The following is a 21,905-nucleotide window of genomic DNA, read 5'->3' as shown; positions in this document are numbered from 1 at the left end:
AGCTCCAGCATTTCTCTGTGGAGAGAGGAGAAACTTCCAGAAGAACAACCATCTCTGCAGTACTCCACCAATCAGGCCTGTATGGTAGAGTGGCCAGACGGAAGCCACTCCTCAGTAAAAGGCACATGACAGCCCACCTGGAGTTTGCCAAAACGTACCTGAAGGACTCTCAGACCATGAGAAACAAAGATTGAACTCTTTGGCCTGAATGGCAAGCGTCATGTCTGGAGGAAACCAGGCACCGCTCATCACCTGGCCAATACCATCCCTACAGTGAAGCATGCTGTGGGGATGTTTTTCAGCGGCAGGAACTGGGAGACTAGTCAGGATCGAGGGAAAGATGAATGCAGCAATGTTCAGAGACATCCTTGATGAAAACCTGCTCCAGAGCGCTCTGGACCTCAGACTGGGGCGAAGGTTCATCTTCCAACAGGACAACGACCCTAAGCACACAGCCAAGATAACAAAGGAGTGGCTACGGGACAACTCTGTGAATGTCCCTGAGTGGCCCAGCCAGAGCCCAGACTTGAACCCGATTGAACATCTCTGGAGAGATCTGAAAATGGCTGTGCACTGACGCTCCCCATCCAACCTGATGGAGCTTGAGAGGTCCTGCAAAGAAGAATGGGAGAAACTGCCCAAAAATCGGTGTGCCAAGCTTGTAGCATCATACTCAAAAAGACTTGAGGCTGTAATTGGTGCCAAAGGTGCTTCAACAAAGTATTGAGCAAAGGCTGTGAATAGTTATGTACACGTGATTTTTTTTTTTTTTAATAAATTTGCAAAGATTTCAAACAAACTTTCACGTTGTCATTATGGGGTATTGTTTGTAGAATTTTGAGGAAAATAATGAATTTAATCCATTTTAGAATAAGGCTGTAACATAACAAAATGTGGAAAAAGTGAAGCGCTGTAAATACTTTCCGGATGCACTGTATGCTCCTTCATAGCCCCCACTAGAATACTTTTGGCTCGCACTTCTGTCAATCTTTACAAGCAAGAAAAGCCACCAAAGCAGTTTCGCACTTCAAACTAGAGCTCATTGCCTTTGAAAGGGAGAGACTTCAGTGAATGAGAAATATGAGTGTATGGAAGTGAATGAGAATTTGTTCGCAGCAGTGTTATTATAGTTAACGAAAACTAAAATAATTTTCATTAACTAAAATAAAAATAAAAACTGAAATTATTGGAAAACAATTTAAGAAAAATTAGTTTAGTTTAACTCAAAGACTAACTAAAATAAATAAAAAATGATCTCGAATTCATTTTAGTTTTTGGCACAGGGTGCCATACAAGCTAGAACCTCCACTGTCTATGAAGACACTCTTTTGACCAAATCCCAGATTTTTTTTAAGCAGTAATGGTAAAGTGGGACAGAGGAAAAATAATTCTCTTGAAAATATCTACAAAGTATTTGGAATAATTTTTTATATTTTCTTCTACACTTTCATATCAAAAGTTTAACTTTTACTTTTTTATAACCGTAACAAGATTTACCTAAAATTTCTGTCATTTTCTTTACCATTGCTTTTCCCACCACCGGTGGTCATGAAATGAGCTCTGCCACACATCCCAAAGAAAAATCATCAATTTAAAACCTCAAAAATTTAAAGGGATAGTTGACCAAAAACTGAAAATTCTCTCATCATTTACTCACCCTTATGCCATTCCATATGTGTATTACTTTCTTCCTTCTGCTGAACACAAACAAATATTTTTAGAAGAATATCTCAGCAATGTAGGTCCATACAATGCAAGTCAAAAGGGACCAAAACCCTGAAGCTCCAAATATCACAAAGGTAGCATAAAAGTAATCCATAAGTGGTTTAATCCTCGTCTTCTGAAGTGATCTAATCTGTTTTAGGTGAGAACAGACCAAAATGTAATTTTTTCACTGTACATCTTGCAATTGCAGTCTACAGGAATGATCATGATTTCAAGCTCGATTACACTTACAGTACTAGTAGAGCTTGCAGAGTGCAAGAGAGTGCTGGGAAATATAATCAAGTTCGAAATCATGATTGCCAAGGAGAATCCTGATGTCAAGTCTTACAGTAAAAAAGGACTTAAATATTGATCTGTTTCTCAACCACACCTATAATATTGCTTCTGAAGATATTTATTACTTTTATGCTGCCTTTATGTGCTTCTTGGAGCTTCAAAGTTTTGGCCCCTATTCACTTGTGTTGTGAGGACTTACAGAACTGAAATATTCTTCTAAAAATCTTCATGTTCTGCAAAAGAAAGAAAGTCATTCACATTTGGGATGGCATGAGGGTGAGTCCCAGTAATGATGAGAGAAGTGTCATTTTTTGGTGAACTATCCCTTTATTTGTTTAGTCCCCAAAGATTAGTTTAGTTGTAATTTATAATCATTTAAGGAAATACATATGGATACAACATGGATCAAGCTTTAATGACTTTCTTCTGTGGACAAAAGGAGATGTTAGACAGAAAGACAGCATCAGTTACCATTTACTTATATTGTATTTAAAAAATGGATTCAATGAAAGTGAAGAGTGACTGAGACTAACATGCATCTCCTCCAAATATTTCCTTTTGTGTTCCATGAAAGAAAGTCACATAGGTTTGGAACATCATGATAATAATGGTTAAATCTAAATGTTCTAAGAATGACATACTCTTTTAGCAAATATAACTGCATTTGCAAGGGGGATAAGCATTTAGCAGGAAAACTTTGTTCACAGCAGGGGTGGGCAATATGACCAAAATCTTATATGATATCACAAATTTTATATCACAATAACGATATATATCACGATAGAGTTCAATAAAAAAAAAAAAAAAAAAATGGTTTATATATTACAGTTTTTTACGATCGCTATGACAATTTTTTCAATACTTTTAACAATTTTCCTAAACTCAATGCACCAACACACCTACAACACACAGCTGGCAAAACGGTTAATTTCATGCTCAAAATAACACATTGTAAACTAAACTCCAACACTAATTATCAAAATACAATAATACACTAACACAATACACTATGTCTACCAAAACACTGCAAACATGTCTCAAAAATCAAATAATTATTCCAAAACACTAACACATGTTCTCTTCCAACAGGAACATTTAGTCAATCATAGCACAATGTCATAAAAACACTAACATCAGATGGAATTACAGAAACTGCATTATTTTGTGTGTCAGGTCTGCCCTTATACAATAGACAGTATATTGTATTGATCATAGATTGTGTTTTGCACTGCAGTTTCTTTTGAAGCCTCTCTACATTTTTATTTTGTTGGGTTTAGTAAATGCATGCATTTTGTTTCTTTTGCTGCAGAAATTCAATACAAAAAATTAATGCCCCATCTCAGAGTAGCTTTATAGAATGTACGGTTTATGAAAAAAAGACAGAATTGCTGCAGTAAAGGCTTTATTTGAAACAGGACATTACTGCAAGATAACAAAAATATGCAATATAGCTGCCATTTATTATGTGAAAATACAAAATATACAAACAGAAAAAGCCACAGAAGAAAAAAAAAAAAAAAAATCTGCCCGGTCTTCTGCATTTGGCCACATGTTCTCATCCACATCACACCTGATATCTTCTCTGGCAAGGCATCTTGGGAAAAATCTTTTGGCATGCCTTATCCACCCCTGGCAGTGTTCAGCAGTGATGTCTTGGCATGCAGCATCCATTGCATCCAGGAGGGACATTTGGTCCTGTGGACCAATCTCCAGGCTGAGAAAAACTCCTCAATGGGGTTGAGGAAAGGGGAGTAAGGGGCAAGGAAAAGGGACATCATCCTCGGATGGGCGTCAAACCAGGCTGTGACTGCACGGGAATGGTGGAATGCCACATTGTCCCATGTGATCACATATATTGGCAAGTGGTCTCCCACCTGTCCCCTTTCTACCTCTGGCACCAGTCTTTCATGCAGGTCTTCTAGAAGGTGGTCGGTGTTGTAGGGGCCAATCTCACAATTATGCAGGAGTGCACCGTTGTTGGAGATTGCGGCGCACATGGTGATGTTGGCTCCTCTCTGGCCCGGCACGGTAACTGTGGCCCTTTTGCCAATTATGTTTCTTCCACGCCGATGCCTTTTCGCCAAATTAAAGCCAGCCTCGTCAGCGTAGATCATTTCATGTGGGACTTGATTGGCCTCCAAATCCATGACTCTCTGAAAGTAATCAGACACAGTGTGTGTAAATGCTTTGCTGTATACCTACTGTATGTCCTACTGTACTCCAGGTTTATAGAGTAGTTTACTGCAAAACACACTATGTATAGTACAATAATGACTGTATTGCATAACCTTACCTGGACGTATTGGCGACGGAGTTCTTTGATGCGCTCACCATTCCTTTCAAAAAGAACTTTGTATAGCTGTTTCATTCAGACTCTGTATTTAGCTAGAGTCAGAGAAATGTATGTTATGCTGATTGTTGCAATGTTCCCAAAGACAAGGTTGTCCTCTACAACTCTGGACTGAATGTCCTTCAGTTTTATTTCATTGTCAGCAATCACCATGTTGACAATAGCAAGTTCCTGTTCTACATTTAGGAGCTTTCCTCTGCCCCCTGAGGGAGGTAGACATTGAATCCTTAGAGAGACAATATACAGTTACATATTAGAGACTGGATGCATACAGTCACTGTAATACATGGTAAAATTATTTACACATTGCAGTAGGAGAAACCCTTATACAATATCCTACCTGTTGGTTTCTCGAAAAATCCGGACAATGGATGCCACTGTGTCATGGCTGAGATTTGTCTGTACTCGTTCACCAGCCTCTCTGTATGATAGCCCATGGTTTATGACATGGTCTATGATAGTAGCTCTTATTTCATCAGTTACCCTAGCTCTGGCCCTTCTTTGAGCGCCACCATGCATTCTAACTCCTCTCCCTCTACCTTGTCCTCGTCCAGGCATTCCTCTCCCTTGCCCTCGTTTCGGTACTCATCTTCCTTTCCCTCGTGCAGGCATTTTTCTTACTTTCTTTCTGTTGCTCTATATTGTTTCTTTTCCACACAAGATCAGCCCAAAGAGGTCCTCTTTTACTGTATACCATATGGTCATGCGATTGAAAGAACCTCAACACCGGAGTGTGTTTCCTAGATGGGAATCAGCTGTGATTTATTTGCATAACTTCAATCAGCTATTTCTCAATAGCAATGGAATAAAATACAGGGGATATATTTGTGTTTCAATTCACAATATGAACAGCTGTTCACTTTGACTTTAGCCTATAAGTTAGGTTTAGAACATGATGTTATCTGTTCTGACATACAGTGTGAAAGCATTTGTAAATTTGGCAGTAAAAATCCATTGTTTTGGTCTTGGTTGTGCTTGTGTGTAAAAGAAGTTCAAGCATTTTAAATTTGTGTTAACTGTATGCATTTAGTGTCAAAGCAACAAGAAATGTGTAAATTATATAGCCTACACAGACGAATGTTGTGCTAACTGTGTTAAGAGTTTAGGAAAATTGTTAAAAGTATTGAAAAAATTGTCATAGCGATCATAAACTGTAAATAACCATACTGTAATGCCTATTTTGGAAAAATCCAATAATTGAATTAAATACTTTATAAATGAAAACTACTTCCGTAACTATAAAATCACTTTATTCAGAACTTGACAAATATAGTCAAAGGAAAAAAAAATTGGTGGTATTCAAAAAGTGGTAATCAACCTTGGGTAAGGTTACTTTTAAAAATAACTCATTAGAATATTGCGTTACTCCTTAAAAAAGTAATTAAATTAGTTTAAAAAAGTTACTTTTTATGGAAAGTAAAGCGTTGCGTTACTGGGGGGGTTTGCTGGATTTCATCAGGGGTTAATATCCTTTGGACAATGTCCTGTCCAGTGCATTTTAAGTGTGATTCAAACTACTAAAAGTTCAGCTGCCTCAGTGTTACGCACACACTTTAAGAACGTGCAAGACATAAGCTCCTGATTTTGTGTCAGATCTTGGTGAGAGCTGGCTGTGACATTTACCGATCGTGTCCGAGAACTGGCTGTGGCATTAACGGATCTAGGTGAGAGCTGTGTTCTGCACTGATGGATCGTGTGTGAGAAGTTCCTTCAACACTATCCAGTCAACGCTACTGGAAAGTGAGGTCCGTTTACTGGTATCATTTAAAAAATCTAACCCTAATCTAACCCTTTAACCCAACTGTATCCATATGAATTTCTTTCACTCATTATAAATTATTACTAAACTAAAAGTAACGCCCCAAAAAAATCTTTCATTATTTACTCACCCTAATAGCATCCCAGATGTGTCTGACTTTTTGTTCTGCTGAAAACATACAAAGATATTAGAAGAATCTGTCAGATCTGTAAGTCCATAGAATGCAAGTCACATTACAAAACCTTTAAGCTCCAAAAAGCACATAAAGGCAGCACCCTTTATCTTGACATTAGCAGTCTCCATGCTGTTCTTTCTTGTATACTGCAATTGCAAAATATTTAGTGAAAAAGAAGTTACATTTTTGTCTGTTCTCACCCAAAAAGACAGTCTAATTAAAAAAAAAAAAAAAAGGAAAGATATTAAGCCACTTATGGATTATTTGTGGTGCATTTATGTGCTTTATGGAGCTTCAAAGCTTTGGACCCTTTTGACTTGTGTCATATGAAGCTATGATAGACGAGACATTCTTCTAAAATCTTTGTGTTCAGCAGAGGAAAGAAGGTCACAAAGATCTGGTATGGCATAATCATTTATGTAGATAGAGTAGATAATTTTCATATTTGGGGAAATTCTTTTTTGTAATTACATTTTTTTTATTAAATCATACAATAACAATGAAATGCAAAACATATACAGGTGCATCTCAATAAATTAGAATGTCATGGAAAAGTTCATTTCAGTAATTCAACTCAAATTGTGAAACTCGTGTATTAAATAAATTCAGTGCACACAGACTGAAGTAGTTTAAGTCTTTGGTTCTTTTAATTGTGATGATTTTGGCTCACATTTAACAAAAACCCACCAATTCACTATCTCAAAAAATTAGAATATGGTGACATGCCAATCAGCTAATCAACTCAAAACACCTGCAAAGGTTTCCTGAGCCTTCAAAATGGTCTCTCAGTTTGGTTCACTAGGCTACACAATCATGGGGAAGACTGCTGATCTGACAGTTGTCCAGAAGACAATCATTGACACCCTTCACAAGGAGGGTAAGCCACAAACATTCATTGCCAAAGAAGCTGGCTGTTCACAGAGTGCTGTATCCAAGCATGTTAACAGAAAGTTGAGTGGAAGGAAAAAGTGTGGAAGAAAAAGATGCACAACCAACCGAGAGAACCGCAGCCTTATGATTGTCAAGCAAAATCGATTCAAGAATTTGGGTGAACTTCACAAGGAATGGACTGAGGCTGGGGTCAAGGCATCAAGAGCCACCACACACAGACATGTCAAGGAATTTGGCTACAGTTGTCGTATTCCTCTTGTTAAGCCACTCCTGAACCACAGACAACGTCAGAGGCGTCTTACCTGGGCTAAGGAGAAGAAGAACTGGACTGTTGCCCAGTGTTCCAAAGTCCTCTTTTCAGAAGAGAGCAAGTTTTGTATTTCATTTGGAAACCAAGGTCCTAGAGTCTGGAGGAAGGGTGGAGAAGCTCATAGCCCAAGTTGCTTGAAGTCCAGTGTTAAGTTTCCACAGTCTGTGATGATTTGGGGTGCAATGTCATCTGCTGGTGTTGGTCCATTGTGTTTTTTGAAAACCAAAGTCACTGCACTCGTTTACCAAGAAATTTTGGAGCACTTCATGCTTCCTTCTGCTGACCAGCTTTTTAAAGATGCTGATTTCATTTTCCAGCAGGATTTGGCACCTGCCCACACTGCCAAAAGCACCAAAAGTTGGTTAAATGACCATGGTGTTGGTGTGCTTGACTGGCCAGCAAACTCACCAGACCTGAACCCCATAGAGAATCTATGGGGTATTGTCAAGAGGAAAATGAGCAACAAGAGACCAAAAAATGCAGATGAGCTGAAGGCCACTGTCAAAGAAACCTGGGCTTCCATACCACCTCAGCAGTGCCACAAACTGATCACCTCCATGCCACGCCGAATTGAGGCAGTAATTAAAGCAAAAGGAGCCCCTACCAAGTATTGAGTACATATACAGTAAATGAACATACTTTCCAGAAGGCCAACAATTCACTAAAAATGTTTTTTTTATTGGTCTTATGATGTATTCTAATTTTTTGAGATAGTGAATTGGTGGGTTTTTGTTAAATGTGAGCCAAAATCATCACAATTAAATGAACCAAAGACTTAAACTACTTCAGTCTGTGTGCATTGAATTTATTTAATACACAAGTTTCACAATTTGAGTTGAATTACTGAAATAAATGAACTTTTCCACGACATTCTAATTTATTGAGATGCACCTGTATATATATATATATATATTATATATATATATATATATATATATATATAAAAAAATCAACATTTATGTTATGTATAACATATATGGTTCTGCCATATGCTCAAGGCAACATTTAAATAAGTGTCCAATTTAAACAATCTGGACACTTTAGTCCATACCGAGTGTAAATGTGAAATAACGGGGTGTAACTTAACTTTTCCGATTAGTTTGATAGAGATGCTTTGTAATGGCGAAATAGAGGCAACAACTGCCTGTTCAATAACAAACCAGGGAGGGGCTCTTTCAGGTGGAAGTGACCAATGAGCCAAATGTCTGAGATTGAACGCATAGTAATAAAACAAAATCTTGGGTAGGCCTAGCCCACCTTTGTCTATCGGCCTATGTAACTTATTAAAATGCAATCTGGGATGTTTACCATTCCAAATGAAGGACTTCGCTATGCTATCAAATTGCTTGAAATAAGAGAGGGGGACATCTAGAGAGAGAGAGAGATTGTAGCAGGTAGTTAAATTTTGGAATACAATTAATTTTAATAACATTAACCTTCCCAATCATAGATAAACGTAATGAAGCCCACCTGCCCACATCGCTCGAAAACCTTTTAAAGAGTCAAAATTAACACTAATTAAATCAGACAAATTTGCTGAATATAAAATCCCCAAATACTTAATGCCCTGTTTGGGCCACTGGAAGGCGCCCGGCTGGAAAGCCGTTACTGGATAGTACGCTGTCAGAGCCAAAGCTTCGGATTTAGACCAATTGACTTTGTATCCTGAGAACTTGGAAAAGGAATTAATAATTCTGTGGAGGCAAGGCATAGATCTAGTAGGTTCAGAGACAAATAATAAAATATCATCTGCGTAAAGCAGAAGCTTATGCGCCGCACCTCCCGCTGTCACCCCTGGAAAATCCTCCTCCTTTCTTATCGCAGCTGCTAATGGTTCCAGGGCAAGACAGAACAATAATGGGGAAAGAGGGCAATCCTGCCGAGTGCCCCTATCCAGAGTAAAATAATCTGAAATTAATCCATTTGTTTGTACCGCTGCTTCAGGGTGTCTACAAAGTAACTTAATCCAACCAAAAAATGTACTCCCGAACCCATACATTTCCAAAATCTTAAAAAGATAATCCCATTCTACCATATCAAACGCCTTTTCGGCGTCAAGTGAGATGGCAGCGACCAGAGATTGATCATTCGCTACTGACCACGATATTGATGAGACGCCTGATGTTATCAGAAGAGCTGCGGCCCAGAATAAACCCCACCTGATCTATATGTATAAGAGATGTCATAACTTAATCGGTTGGCTAAAATTTTTGACAAAATTTTTACGTCTAGTTGGATCAGGGAGATTGGACGGTAACTTTTACACTCGCTTGGATCTTTGTCCTTTTTAAGAATCAGACTGATCCGGGCTTGTGTCATGGTTGGAGGAAGCTTTCCAATCTTTAATGATTCAGTATAAACTTCTAACAAAAGTGGAGCCAGTTCTGTAGCATAGGATCTAAAAAATTCTGTGGCAAAACCATCTGGCCCCAAAGCCTTGCCAGTAGGTAGGGACTTAACCTTGGAGGAGCTTGACGAGGTAATTATCTCAGAATCAAGAGCATTTTTTTTGCTCAGTCTTCAGTTTAGGAAGATCTAATGGTTCCACAAAGTTTCTAATATCTTCTTCAGTAGACGAAGACATGGAACTATAAAGATCAAGATAGAATTCTTTAAAGGCATAATTAATATCAATGGCCGAGGTAAAAATTTCACCACCAGCATATTTCACTGAGGGAATGATAGAAAGAGACTCTCTCTGCTTTATATATCCAGTCAAAAGCTTCCCTGCTTTGTCACCCCGACTCAAAGTATGACTGTCTTGCCCTGAATAAACAAAACTCCACTTTCTGTGACAAAATAGTATTATATCTATATTTCAATCGGGTCAATTCTCTGAGGCCAACAGATGACATACAGCATCTGCACTTTTAATATTTCCTTCCGACTCCACGAGTTCTCGTGCTTTGGATTTTTTGATGAATGAGGCATACTGTATGATCCGACCCCGATGAACCACCTTAAGTGCCTCCCAAGCCACGCCCACAGAGGATACTGAGGTCCAGTTGGTCTCCATATAAACACTGATTTCAGTCTTTAACATTTGTTGGAAATCAGGATTTTGCAAAAAGGATACATTAAGGTGCCAAGTATATGATTTCTTTTTCTTTATATGTGGCAACACCTCTAAACTCACCAGGGCGTGATCTGAGACTAAAATGTTTCCAATTGAGCAATCAACAACAGATGAAATTAGGGATTTGGATATATATAAAAAAAAATCTATTCTAGAATAAATCTTATGGACTGATGAAAAAAATTTATTGTCTCTACCAGATGGGTTCAAAAGTCTCCAGATATCTGCAAAACCAAGATATTTACACATCCTGTGAAGCGTCAATGTTGCTCTAGGGGGTTTACACACTTTTGCTTCACTATGATCAAGGACTGAGTCCATCAAAAGATTAAAGTCTCCTCCCAAAATTATATCATGAGGTGTGCCAGCAGCTTGCAACATCCCTTCAAGATCTATAAAAAAGCCCTGATCATCAGCGTTAGGTGCGTAAATATTAGCCAAAATCAAACTTTGCTCCTGAATTTCTGCTAAAACAATAATAACTCTTCCTAATTTATCATTAAACTGTTTGAGACATTTGAATTGTAAATGTTTATTTACCAATATAATGACTCCCTTGCTCTTACTTGAGCCAACACTAAAGAAAACATATCCACCCCATATCTTCCCAAATTTTTCAGCTTCCTGAGGGGAAAGATGTATGACTATATCATATTTCACATGTTTAAGAAATAACCTTCCTTCTTTTTTATGGGTGCCCCAACCCATTCACATTCCATTGGGAGAGAGATAGTACACTCATAACATTTGACATTTTGGTATAATAGAAAAAATAAATTGTGTGCCAAAAACAAAATTATGAAGACCACATTTCAACATCAATGCAACAATAAAACCCTGAACTTCCCCCCGAACAAAACAAACAGAAAAAAGAAAAACGTGCGCAATAACCCCGCGCACGAAAGCGCCAATCGGCGTCAATCCCTCTAAACTCAAAGAGTCCATGTACGCCTACGAGAGCCCCCGCGATAGATTTGCCATCGGATTGCTCAATTTTGCCTCACAAATTTGTAAGGCAAAATTACATAACATCAAATATTTTGTAAAACAAACCCCAGCAAATAGGCAGAATAAACACAAAGAACGTGTAGACTCATTCACAGAACTGTCTCGAAGGTGTGTTCCTTCACAAAACAAATTCCAGCTGATATAAAGCCGTTCAGTTTCCTCGGTCAGACAAACGAATCTTCAGTGAGCCAGTTGATGAGTGCAGCAGATGACGTAATCATTCCAAAGTCCCACGAAAATACTTCACAAATTATACTCCAGCCAACAGGAGGCATAAGGACAAGGAACTGACAGATTAATCCATAACAGTCCCGAAGTAATGTTATTTAACAAAACAAACTTCAGCCGCTCGGCGGAGCCAACGCAAAAAGAAACAAAAATGGCGCCCAGCTTCCTCCGAAAGCCAGAGGAGTATGTACAATGAGTCAATCCACTCAGAAGAAAAACACCCAATGGTTACTCACCCATTGTTTCAATAAAAGACATTGCCTGATTGGGACATGTAAATACTTTGCTGCCATCCTTGGTGTTTATTCTCAGTCTGGGCAGAAACATCAGAGCAAAAGTGATCTTCCGCTGATGTAAGAGTTTCTTGTATTCCTTGAACCGATCGCATTTCTCTCGTCGAGTTCGCAAAGTCCGGCAACAAGAAAATATTGTAATTCTTCCAAGAAAGCTTTCCTTTGCTCCTCGCCTGGCACAACACGAGATCTTTATCGGATGATCTCAAAAATGTGGCCAAAATCAATCGGGGCCTTTCTCCCTCAGCAGATCTGTGAGCTGGGACTCTGTGAGCTCGCTTGATTTCCAGCTTGTGGCCTGTTAGGTCGAGCAGACTCGGGAAGAGCTCATCAAGGAATTTCACCATACCTCTGCCCTCTTCATGCTCAGGAATTCCAACAATGCGAATGTTATTCCTGCGGCTTCTATTCTCAAGATCTTCAAGCTTTTCAAGATCACGTTCCAAATCAACTTTGGTCGCGGGTGGATTAGCGGCTAATTCCCTCTCTGATGACTCCAAATAATCGATTCGTTTTTCAACATCTGTCACTCGTGACTAGCTCAGAGAATTTATTTTCCATTGCCGTAAATGATCGAAGTATTACAGCGAGATCCTCCAAGTCTGCAAGTACCTTTGTCAACATCACCGACATGTTGGACAGTTGACGTTGGATTCCTTCTCCCGCCGCGCCATCCAAATCGAGTCCCCGGTCCACCGGCCTGTCTGGGCTTTCATCTTGAACCCGTAAGTGTCTTTTAATGTCTCCAGAGCCCGAGGATTTTGACTTCTTTGCCATGTTTACCCCAAACAGTAAACGTGTAACTGGATGTATCGAATTTCACTGGATTATATCATGAAAATAATAAATTAGCAAAGTGCGCAGAGCTGTCTCTCACATGTCTGCTCTTCGCATGGTGTCACGTGGCTCTCCCGGGAAATTCTCTCTTTAAATTTTACATTGGGATGTGTGGCAGAGCTCATTTCATGAACACCGGTGGAATGTTTGTGGGAAAAGCAATATTTCTTTAATTTTTTTATTTTCTCCCCAATTTGGCATGCCCAACTCCCAATGTGCAATAAGTCCTCGTGGTGGAGTAGTGACTCGCCTCAATCCTGGTGGCGGAGGACAAATCTCAGTTGCCTCCGCGTCTGAGACCGTCAATCCACGCATTTTATCATGTGGCTCGTTGAGTGCGTTACCGTGGAGACATAGTGCGTGTGGAGGCTTCACGCTATTCACCGCGGCATCCACACACAACTCACCACGCGCCCCACTGAGAGCAAGAACCACATTATAGTGACCACAAGGAGGTTACCCCATGTGACTCTACCCTCCCTAGCAACCGGGCCAATTTGGTTGCTTAGGAGACCTGGCTGGAGTCACTCAGCACCCCTGGATTCGAACTCATGACTCCAGGGGTGGCAGTCAGCGTCTTTACTTGCTGAGCTACCCAGGCCCCCTGGAAAAGCAATATTTAAAAGAAATGACTGGACTTTGAGGTGGAATGTTTGTAAATGTTACATAATTATGATGTAACAGTATAAGACATTTTATTTCAAATACTTGGTAGATATTTTCTAGAGAATCATTGTTTCTCTGGGATTTTGTGAAAAGAGGCTCTTTGAAAGTTGTACTTCTCAGTATTAAGAATTTCTTCATTTTTGCTTTTGCTTAAGGTAGAAGGCATCCTAAGCTTTCTATAAAGGTGTAATGTTTGGATCATAATTAAATGCATCACAAAATATACAATTTCCAAAAGTTTCTACTTGACCATATTCACCCAAGAGTAAACTAATTTGAGATCATTTTTATTTTTAGTTAGATTTGGGGTTATGAAAAATTAAGTTTCGTTTTATTTTTTCCAATCATTTTACTTTTTATTTTATTTCATGAGAATTGTTTTAGCTGGTTTTGGTTTTTGTTAACTGTAATAACACTGGTGCAATTAAATTAAAGTTTCACATAGAAGATAAAGGAATGCAATACCACAACATATTTAATGACCATTGTTAATTAATGATTAAAGTTATGTAGTCAAAAAAGTAATTTAATTTTTAAAAATCCAAACTGACCATTAGAAGTGCATGCTTATACCATCACTGTTATACTAGCCATGATTTGTGTGTCAGTTGATAAAATATGATTAATTTTACTTACATTCTCTATAATTTAACGTAGCCAATACCCAGTTAGTACGAACGGTGGTGTAACTTTTCCATAGGCATATAAAAAGTGTGTCATGCCCTGACAGACAAGGATAAATTTCAAGCGCAACATTACCTAAGACATATCTATATATACATCCATCTATCTATCTATCTATATATACATCCATCTATCTATCTATCTACGCATACATATCTCATGTTTATCTTGTTCATAATGCAACAGTACATTGGCACTATGACTTATGAATGTGCTGCCTTCATTCAGAATCAAAAATCGTAGAAAGAGCATGCACATCCAAACCATGTTTGAATCTAGGTGCACAACCCAAAAATTTATACCCATAAAAACGCACAAAGTTGGCACACTGTTACTCCTACACTGTAAAAAAAAAAAAAAAAAGATACATCAACTTAAAACTTAAGTTTAACTGATGCCTAAAGTTTTGAGTTAAATCAATGCAGATTTAAAAGTCATTTCAACTCATAACTTTTCCCAATTCATTATTTTACATTTAGACTGTTTTTAAGACTAAATGTAAAATAATGCAATTTATTTTTTGTAAAAATTAAAAGCTATGTTGATTTAACTTAAAACTTTAAGGCAGCAGGTAAACTTAAGTTGAAGCGCATGTACATTTTTACAGTGTAAATAAATGTAATGAGCATGATATCATACAGACAGCGTGCTACCTTCATCCTGGATATTTGCGAGTTGCGTGCAAAATTTTGCCAAACCCACATGCGCCTAGACTTTGCAAATCTTGCACGAAAATGCCAAAACTTCCTGGCCATGCCCACTGACTTTGCATGTATGGCTTATGGCACTGTGCTGAGCTTATCGCTAGCACTCTTAAAATAGAGCCCCATATCACTAAAATAATGCAAATTCATCTACTTGAATACTGTGTTAATCATTATTTATAAACTGAAAAGTATAAAATTAAATTCATAAATAAAAGATGTTTTCAATATGTATCATGTGTGCAATACGCCAAATAACACACATTAATAATGGTTTAAATATATACATTATATACTGTATGTACAAGGCATGTGTGTGTATACAGTGTGTCTGTTTAGATATATTAAGTTTAGATGTAAATACTGCATGATGGTAATGAATTATGTATTATTTTTATATCTGATGTGCTAGCCAATTCAGCCGAAATACTGATGTGCCAAACAACCACAAAATCAATAAGGCAACCAACCCCAATCACACTCACTCCATAAAAAATGTTGGCCAGCTACTATTGCTCAAGCAGATTTATAAATCATCAACATAACATATAGTTATCAAATTACCAGAAAATTACTATGTGGCAACCAACCCGTTGCCGACAGACCACGGTAACCCCTATAAATTGTTGTATTTTTTAGGCTGTTGTGTGATTTTTCTCCTTTTCTCTCTGTACTCCCAATAATGTTTTGTTTAGAAAAAGTATTTTTGCTTTTGGTTTATTGATATGGTGTATGGCTGTATGTATCCCATGACATATGCTAGTCTATCTAGTAACAAGATACACAGGTACAATCCACTGAACTTTTATATATCATAATATATTTTAACATCAAAATCTAACATTCAATTGGCTAGATTTGAGTAAAGTTTTGTATTAAAATCATTATAGTGTTTCCATATTCAGTTACAGAGGCTCAGTGCAATATGACAGGCTTTATCTAAAATCTACAGTGTTGTATAGTGAAAATACATAGCTTTTGTTATGACAGTAATCTAATGTTTTTCACTCCTTTTTTTAAAAAAACCCAGTCATTGTGTATCACAGTGTATAAAACATTAAACATTTGTTTGCAAAGTTTGTGGTTTGCAAAAGCACTGACGTTTTTTTATGTTTGTTTGTGTGCCACTCCACCCCTATTTTATTTTTTTTTGCCTGTTTTATTTGTCTATAATATGCTGTGCTGATCTCCCCTAATAACAACAACATAAAAAGCAGTATATGTAGAAAATAATACGCTTAGAAGTTTTGCTGTATGTCATCATCACTTGCTTTAATAAATCTCCTTAAAAATACTCTCTCGTTGTGAATTTTGTATAAAAATGTATAAATTCAATATATTTATTTTTTAAGTAAAAAGAGAACATGCCAACTATCGACAGCCAATCAAATGAGTGAGCTGAATCAATAGGAGGATTGTATAATAGTCGTTTAGCTTGTATAGATGATGCCTGTCAGATGATCTATGCTGCTATAAGTCAGATATCAGTAGTCATCCGAAACATTTTGGACTGGAACTTTTAATCTTTTAAAAGACAAAGAGAACACTTGTTTAAAGATTAAGAAATGTATAAGCCCTTAACAAATATTTAAAACAGGACTAAAGATCGCAAGAGAGGCGCAAGCAACGATGAAGGTGCGAGATGGAGCTGTCTGTGACGCTGACGGGTCGAGAGAGAGGCACTTTACTTATTTATAAAAATAACTCCGATATTATGGTCTAAAATAAACTTTTCTCATTACTCGAAAAAGCAATCTGATTACATAACGCACGTTACCCCCAACACTGCTTACCACAATGCTAAATTATTATTATAAAACACTTCATTAGGCACTTAATGGTTTAAGTCATCTCTGTAGACAATATTTGAATATCTGAAAGCAAAGCCGGTTTGTTTTCTATTATCTAACATTAATCAAACTGAATTTTATTAAGGGTGATGTGTAGTTTAAAAAAATCAGCATGATTTTCAGTATTTACATACCTCTTATGTCTAAAATGGACCATGGGCTCAGCCCCTGATCTTGGCAGACTCTAGTCACGCCCCTGGTCTGCATGCGCAGGGCGCTTCAGTAAATAATCAATGCTCTGTTGTGCGCGCACACACAAACACAGAGTAAAGATAACCATATTTTAACGTTCCGAATCACAATACACTCAATATAAAGGTGGGGGGGGAAAAAAACACTTACTTGTGCTGTGCAAACCAAGATAACTTGTATTCACTAGTGATCACCTCAGCTTCAGGTGTAAAATGTCTCGAACACAACCACAAATTCACCATTATTCCTCTTCATTCAAAATGTAAATTCAAGCCAGCTGACCCGTAACCAAGATGTTTGGGTTAAAGAACGATAGTTTTGAAAGAAAAGACAAAAATACACCTTGCCATCTTCACCAACATGCGATTGACGCTTCAACACTACGCAAGGTTGTGGTATTTATAAGAAAGGGGCGGGGTTTAAACGGACTAAATGATTGGAGAAGTCCTGCATACGTCACCAGAGAGGAGTCTGTCGTTTCACCGGAAGATCGAGTTATTACATTTTGATTAAAGATTACAAGGTCAAAATTACAAATAAAATAAATAAACATGCACGGATGAATTGTTCACAATAAGATCAATAACATGCATTTAGAAAATAGATAAGGTGAATTTTCATTTCATGCCGACTTTAATGAAGACTGAAATACATAGTGAAATAAAATTAGAATATTACTGATTTTAATCATCATAATTATTATTACTACTACCTCATTATTAATAAATAATATTTAAGTTGAATGGGTTAAAAAACAAACAAACAAAAAAACAATTGTAATAGGATATCAGACCACTTTCCAATGAAAGTTAACAAAAACAGATCTAAATCCATTAAAGTACAAATACAAGTTGAAAATATGTGTCAAGAGAACTGGCTTATTTTCTACTGACTTTCGCTGCTGCACTATCCAGTCGACTATTTAAAAACTACTGGATTAAAAAGTTTTTGTTTTTTTGGATCGACTACACTTTTTTACAATATTTTTTTTTGTTTTCTCTATTTTATATTTAAATAATGTGTTGTTGCAAGTTTGTGTTTCTTCACATATAAAAGATTACCCCGATCAGTTACACACAATGGCTACATTTACATGCACCCTCATAATGCGCTTAAGGCAATACTACAAAGAAACTGTTGCTCATGTAAACAGAATATTGCGATTATGCTATTAATCAGAGTAATGATAACCTCTGTACGATATATGGAGCTCTCCTATTTTAAATCACTTTATACTGGCATGCAAATGCTTTAATCACATTTCTTCCACTCTGACCAAAGTGTGCCTGTGCCAGTGCTGCAGATGGATGATGTTACACTCATGCACAAGTTCAAAAACATAACAAATAAACAGAAGCTGCACATCTCGACATCTTTGAGGAGCTTTGCCTGAAAGACTTGCAGCACTGCCATGCTATGGAGCACCGAACCAGCCTCTGTTTAAGCTCTACCAGCCAGTGTGGACGTCAGTTGGCACAGCTTGGAAGGGTGGGCGGTGCAGGATTTCCATCCCACACGGGCAAAGGGACAGAGATGTGCTGCAACCGCCTCTCCAATAGGGGGAAGCTTAGCATATCCCTTATCCTCAGCATGGTACACTGTTGTGAAGACTGCAGCTCCTCCGATCTGGACGCGAAACGAATAGGGCGCACGCCAGGTCTTTGTGAGCTCGTTGTGGACTTCTGGGAAGAATGGCGCAGTTTTCCGGACCACGGCCTGCAGGAACCACTCGTTTAGGTGAGACTTTGCCGGCTCCTCTGGAGGGGACCACTCGAGACAGAGCTCCTCAACCGCCCATGTGTCAGTGGCCAGTGCGCGCTCCTCACCCTCGCTGGGGAAAGAGGCTGCAGCAACTTCCATGGACCATTCTCCCATGTCCGATGCTGCAAGAGACACGGCATCATTATCATTATCAGACCTGCCAAAGACGACCACACCGCACTCGTTCATAGAGGGCCGGAGGTCGTCACATAAGTACTGCACTGGCGAGGACGCTGCATGGGAAGATCGAGGGACTCGTGGGGCTTGTGCCGGTGCGAGATCCTCTTCGGTTTCTTCCAGCTCTACCTTGTGGCCCCACCGTGCTTTCTCATGTGGTCCCTCGAGACAGAGGAAGCAGTCGAGAGGGCGCGGGAGGCGAAATAGTCTCTCAGAAAGAGGGCGACCCTAGAGCAGAGCATCCTGAGACTCATGTCCTCGCAGTGAGTGCAGTCTGTTTCCATGAGAGCTGCTTCGGCGTGGGTGTGACCCATGCAGCGAATGCAGCTCTCATGTAGGTCCGACGGAGCAATGTGTCGCTCACAGGAACACTTGCAGCATGACATCTTTAAAAAGACGCGTACACACAAGTGGCTCTTTTATGTATGTTTTACGTCACTTGGATGGATTTATGATATACACTATATTGCCAAAAGTATTCGCTCACCCATCCAAATAATTTAATTCAGGTGTTCCAATCACTTCCATGGCCACAGGTGTATAAAATGAAGCACCTAGGCATGCAGACTGCTTCTACAAACATTTGTGAAAGAATGGGCCGCTCTCAGGAGCTCAGTGAATTCCAACGTGGTACTGTGATAGGATGCCACCTGTGCAACAAGTCCAGTCGTGAAATTTCCTCGCTACTAAATATTCCACAGTCAACTGTCAGTGGTATTATAACAAAGTGGAAGCGATTGGGAATGACAGCAACTCAGCCACGAAGTGGCAGGCCACGTAAAATGACAGAGCGGGGTCAACGGATGCTGAGGCGCATAGTGCGCAGAGGTCGCCAACTTTCTGCAGAGTCAATCACTACAGACCTCCAAAGTTCATGTGGCCTTCAGATTAGTTCAAGAACAGTGCGTAGAGAGCTTCATGGAATGGGTTTCCATGGCCGAGCAGCTGCATCCAAGCCATACATCACCAAGTGCAATGCAAAGCGTCGGATGCAGTGGTGTAAAGTACGCCGCCACTGGACTCTAGAGCAGTGGAGACGCGTTCTCTGGAGTGACGAATCACACTTCTCCATCTGGCAATCTGATGGACGAGTCTGGGTTTGGCGGTTGCCAGGAGAACGGTACTTGTCTGACTGCATTGTGCCAACTGTGAAGTTTGGTGGAGGGGGGATTATGGTGTGGGGTTGTTTTTCAGGAGCTGGGCTTGGCCCCTTAGTTCCAGTGAAAGGAACTCTGAATGCTTCAGCATACCAAGAGATTTTGGACAATTCCATGCTCCCAACTTTGTGGGAACAATTTGGTGATGGCCCCTTCCTGTTCCAACATGACTGCACACCAGTGCACAAAGCAAGGTCCATAAAGACATGGATGAGCGAGTTTGGTGTGGAAGAACTTGACTCTCCTGCACAGAGTCCTGACCTCAACCCGATAGAGCACCTTTGGGATGAATTAGAGTGAAGACTGCGAGCTAGGCCTTCTCGTCCAACATCAGTGTCTGACCTCACAAATGCGCTTCTGGAAGAATGGTCAAAAATTCCCATAAACACACTCCTAAACCTTGTGGAAAGCCTTCCCAGAAGAGTTGAAGCTGTTATAGCTGCAAAGGGTGGGCCGACGTCATATTAAACCCTATGGATTAAGAATGGGATGTCACTTAAGTTCATATGCGTCTAAAGGCAGATGAGCGAATACTTTTGGCAATATAGTGTATATATATATATATATATATATATATATATATATATATATATATATATATATAAAAGTATAGAGCTTCTGCTTGGATACTGCGGGAAGCAGGTAGATGTCTCGCTCGGAGAGCCCGATCCTGCTGCGAGGTGGAGGGACTTCTTCGCCGGAATACTAGAGGGGGCGGGTGATCCTTGCTGCAGGTGCTGAGATTCAGGCGAAGAACGTCCTGATGCGTCTGCAGGAAATCCCGTCGACGGCAAAGAGAAGGCTGATCCAGGTGTGTAGTCAAGATGAGATGTCGGTCTTGAAGGAATACAATTCTGAAGAAATGGTGTGTGAGCGCCCGCTTATATAGAGCAAATGCGCGCCTAAAAGGGCGGAGTTCAAACACCACTGTCAATCATAAGATTGGCATAGTGATACAAAGGCTTCAACTAGGTCGTGGAAAAGGAATTTTCCCCAAAGCGTTCAGCAACGTCTCGTGTACTGAATCAATAGGGAACGGCAGTTTCTTGCACTGTTTTCCAGCAGTGGTGCTCCGCAACTGCAGAACCTCCAACCCCTCGGCAAAAGAAAACATATTTCCTGAGCAGTCTGTATTGAATATTGATGAGATAAAAAGACTGTATACCGCAAAGAAATGGCAAGTACGTCTTTCAAATGAGCTTGTCCTCACGGGTGGAACACAACAACATCCAGCGTGTGTATTCCAATTCACAAACAAATGACTCCTATGAACCGATTCTTTTTAGTGAATCAAAACAGACAGAGCAACCAGTGTAGTCCGACAAACAAATGACTTTTATGAACAGATTCTTTTTAGTAAATCAAAACAGACAGCGCATCCAATGTAGTCGAAAATGACTCTTATTAACCAGTTCTTTTAATAAATCATTCAAAAAGACTCACAAACTGACCTTATGCTAAGCTGTATTTAATGACACATATTTGCAACAAGATGTTTTTTGTAATGTCATTTTATAAAAAAGCATTAAAACATCACATTTATCAGGCGAATAATAAGAGTATTGGCAAGTAGCATGTAAACGGGATTGAAGAGGTTCGCCCAAATCATGTAAACATCTTAATCTAATTATTCCTTATACTCCGATTCTTACAATAATCAGAGTATTGGTGTACATGTAAACATAGCCAGTGAGATACAGACATTCTAAACTGATAAAAATATATATATATATTATTATATATTTGTAACAGATTGAGAAAGAAACGGGGTCGGTGCATCCCTAGA

The 21,905-nt window shown here is 39.0% G+C and overlaps 1 protein-coding gene across 1 annotated transcript; it reads right to left on the bottom strand.

Moving 5' to 3' along the window:
• Positions 1-2,639: 2,639 nt before the first annotated feature.
• Positions 2,640-6,230, bottom strand: LOC127437256 (uncharacterized). The gene is made up of 2 exons (XM_051692077.1): positions 4,295-6,230; positions 2,640-4,154 (listed from the first exon to the last, which is right to left on the bottom strand). Exons 1-2 carry the CDS (start codon positions 4,367-4,369, stop codon positions 3,621-3,623), a joined length of 609 nt encoding a protein of 202 aa, XP_051548037.1. The 5' UTR covers positions 4,370-6,230; the 3' UTR covers positions 2,640-3,620.
• Positions 6,231-21,905: the final 15,675 nt, after the last annotated feature.

This window comes from Myxocyprinus asiaticus, chromosome 48, assembly GCF_019703515.2.
Source record: "Myxocyprinus asiaticus isolate MX2 ecotype Aquarium Trade chromosome 48, UBuf_Myxa_2, whole genome shotgun sequence".
NCBI lineage: Eukaryota > Metazoa > Chordata > Actinopteri > Cypriniformes > Catostomidae > Myxocyprinus > Myxocyprinus asiaticus.
The sequence above is the reverse complement of the archived record's forward strand: the minus strand, read 5'-3'. Positions and strand labels throughout refer to the sequence as shown.

Bases quoted from the DNA above. Each gene is read 5' to 3' on its own strand.
- LOC127437256 (XM_051692077.1), bottom strand. From the start codon at position 4,369: ATGAAACAGCTATACAAAGTTCTTTTTGAAAGGAATGGTGAGCGCATC. The intron at 4,155-4,294 runs GTAAGGTTATGC...GATTACTTTCAG, and splicing joins TCCGTCGCCAATACGTCCAG to AGAGTCATGGATTTGGAGGC.